Raw genomic sequence first — 2,110 nt, forward strand, 5'->3', positions numbered from 1 at the left:
CCCGTTTTGTTCTGGTGAATAAGTTGAAGTTCGCTCTATTCGAATTCCCAAATTGTTTAAATAATCTTCAAACTCGGCGTGACAAAATTCCATTCCGTTGTCTGTTCGGACTGACTTCAATTTGCAGTTTAATTCTCTTTCAGATTTTACGAGATATGTTTTGAAACATTTAAAAACTTCTGTTTTCTTCTCTACAGTAAAAACTTCCACTTTTCTGGAAAAATCATCTATTATCGACAAAAAATATCGACTTCCACCCATTGAAGGTGTTGGAGAAGGTCCCCACAAATCCATATGCACCTTATCCAGTACTTTATTTGTTAGACGTTGATAATTCCTTTTAAAAGATGTTCGGGTAGACTTTGTCACTTTGCAAGTAATACAAGTTTCAGATTTACCTTTAAGTTGCTCAATTCCTTTTACAACATTGTTATTACTCATGTGCTTAACAAGACTGTCATTTAGGTGAGCAAATCTCCTATGACACAGTGTTACGTCTAATGCAGCGTTAATTTCGTTTTTAAGTATTTCAGATTTACGTTTGTCAGGTAATCCTTTCACAATGTACAGTTTATCTATTCTAGGTACACTGAAGAAATATCTGCTACGGTTATCGTAGATTATCATTTTTGAATTTTGCCAAACAATTTTATATCCCGCTATATCAATATTAGATCCAGCTATTAAGTTGCGTCGTAGATTTGGAGCATAGTATACGTTCTTTAATATAAGCTTTACGAATCTGTCGTTATCTTTAACATAAAAAATTATGTCACCTACCCCTTCTACTTCTGATGTACTGTTCTTATCCCCGACGAGTACTTTTGCTTTCTTCAGAGGTCTAAACGTCTCGAACCATTCTCGTCTGTTCGTGAAATGGGATGTTGCTGCTGAGTCAATAACCCATCTTCTAAATCCAGTTCCGTGCTGTCGACCTCGGCAACTTCTTCGTTAATTTCAATATTCGTATAGAAAAGACCAGTAGCGGGATTTTGCCTCACACTTTGACGATCTTGCATCTTATTTGTAGTTTTGCTTGCTCTGCAATCTCTTGAATAATGACCTTGTTTATTGCAGTTGAAACACGGCCCCATACCTTTAGGTCGATATCCTTTGCTCTGCAAGTTTCGTCTGTATCCAGTTTCTTGTGTACTTCTCCGGCCCAGACCGCTTCCGCTGTGTGGAATGTCTTCGTGCTTCGACAAATTGCTTTCTCTTGATGATTTTATGTCTGTTTTAGCTAAGTAAGCATTTGTAACTGAATCGAACCCACTATCTCGAGCTTTTAGTTGGATTCTTCCGGATTCGCTGATCAATTGACTCTCAATATTATTTATTGTAAATTCCGAATCCTTTAAACGATATAAGATCTGTACTAAATTGTCATATTCTTCCGGAAGTTTTCTTATTATCTGGAAACAAACTAATAGTTCGGGAATCTCGAATCCAGCTTCTTTAATCTGTGCACTTTTATCTCGAACTCGTTGACAGAATATTCCAATCACCTCTTCATTTGGCTGAAATTTCAATTCGTAAAATTCATCTACCAGGCCAGCAATTCTTGCTCTTGATTTAGGTTCAAAATTTTCTTTTAGAATATCCCAAGCTTTTCTTCCATCTGTCGTAGACTGAATCAACTTCAAAAATTGACGTTCAACACCTTGATATATTGTAGAATAAGCTCTAGCTTTCCTTATCTCGAAACTCTGTTTAACTGATTCTGGGGCAGTGTCTACAGGTGGTGATGGTGATTCAGCTCCACCGACGAATTCCCAACTTCCACGATCCATCAAAGCCACTCTCATGTCACACTTCCAACTATCGTTGTTGAATGCTCCAAGTTTGGGAAAGGCTAAGTTCGTTGATTCGGAATTTCCTTCCATATTCAAAACTTGGTTTCTTCCTGCTATTAAAATAAATCTTTCAGCTCCCAGATAAAATTTCTTCTTAATCTATATCGTTGACGTGGGCAAAGGCGTTGACGTTGGCAAATAGCGTTGAGGTGGGCAATGGCCCATAACCTTTGTGGATTTAACTCACAAAGCAGAGTTTGCTAAAAATCATGACGTACACAAATAAACTGGAACACATTTATTATTACTTTCAATGG

General features: G+C 37.3%; 1 protein-coding gene across 1 annotated transcript; it reads right to left on the reverse strand.

Annotated features, from left to right (window-relative positions):
* Positions 1 to 833: 833 nt before the first annotated feature.
* Positions 834 to 1,883, reverse strand: LOC147808680 (uncharacterized). The gene has a single exon (XM_087162675.1). It carries the CDS (start codon positions 1,881 to 1,883, stop codon positions 834 to 836), a length of 1,050 nt encoding a protein of 349 aa, XP_087018801.1.
* Between the last annotated feature and the right edge of the window lie 227 nt (positions 1,884 to 2,110).

Source organism: Parasteatoda tepidariorum, chromosome 5 (assembly GCF_982258835.1).
Source record: "Parasteatoda tepidariorum strain Cologne lab strain chromosome 5, Ptep-v5.0, whole genome shotgun sequence".
Lineage (NCBI taxonomy): Eukaryota > Metazoa > Arthropoda > Arachnida > Araneae > Theridiidae > Parasteatoda > Parasteatoda tepidariorum.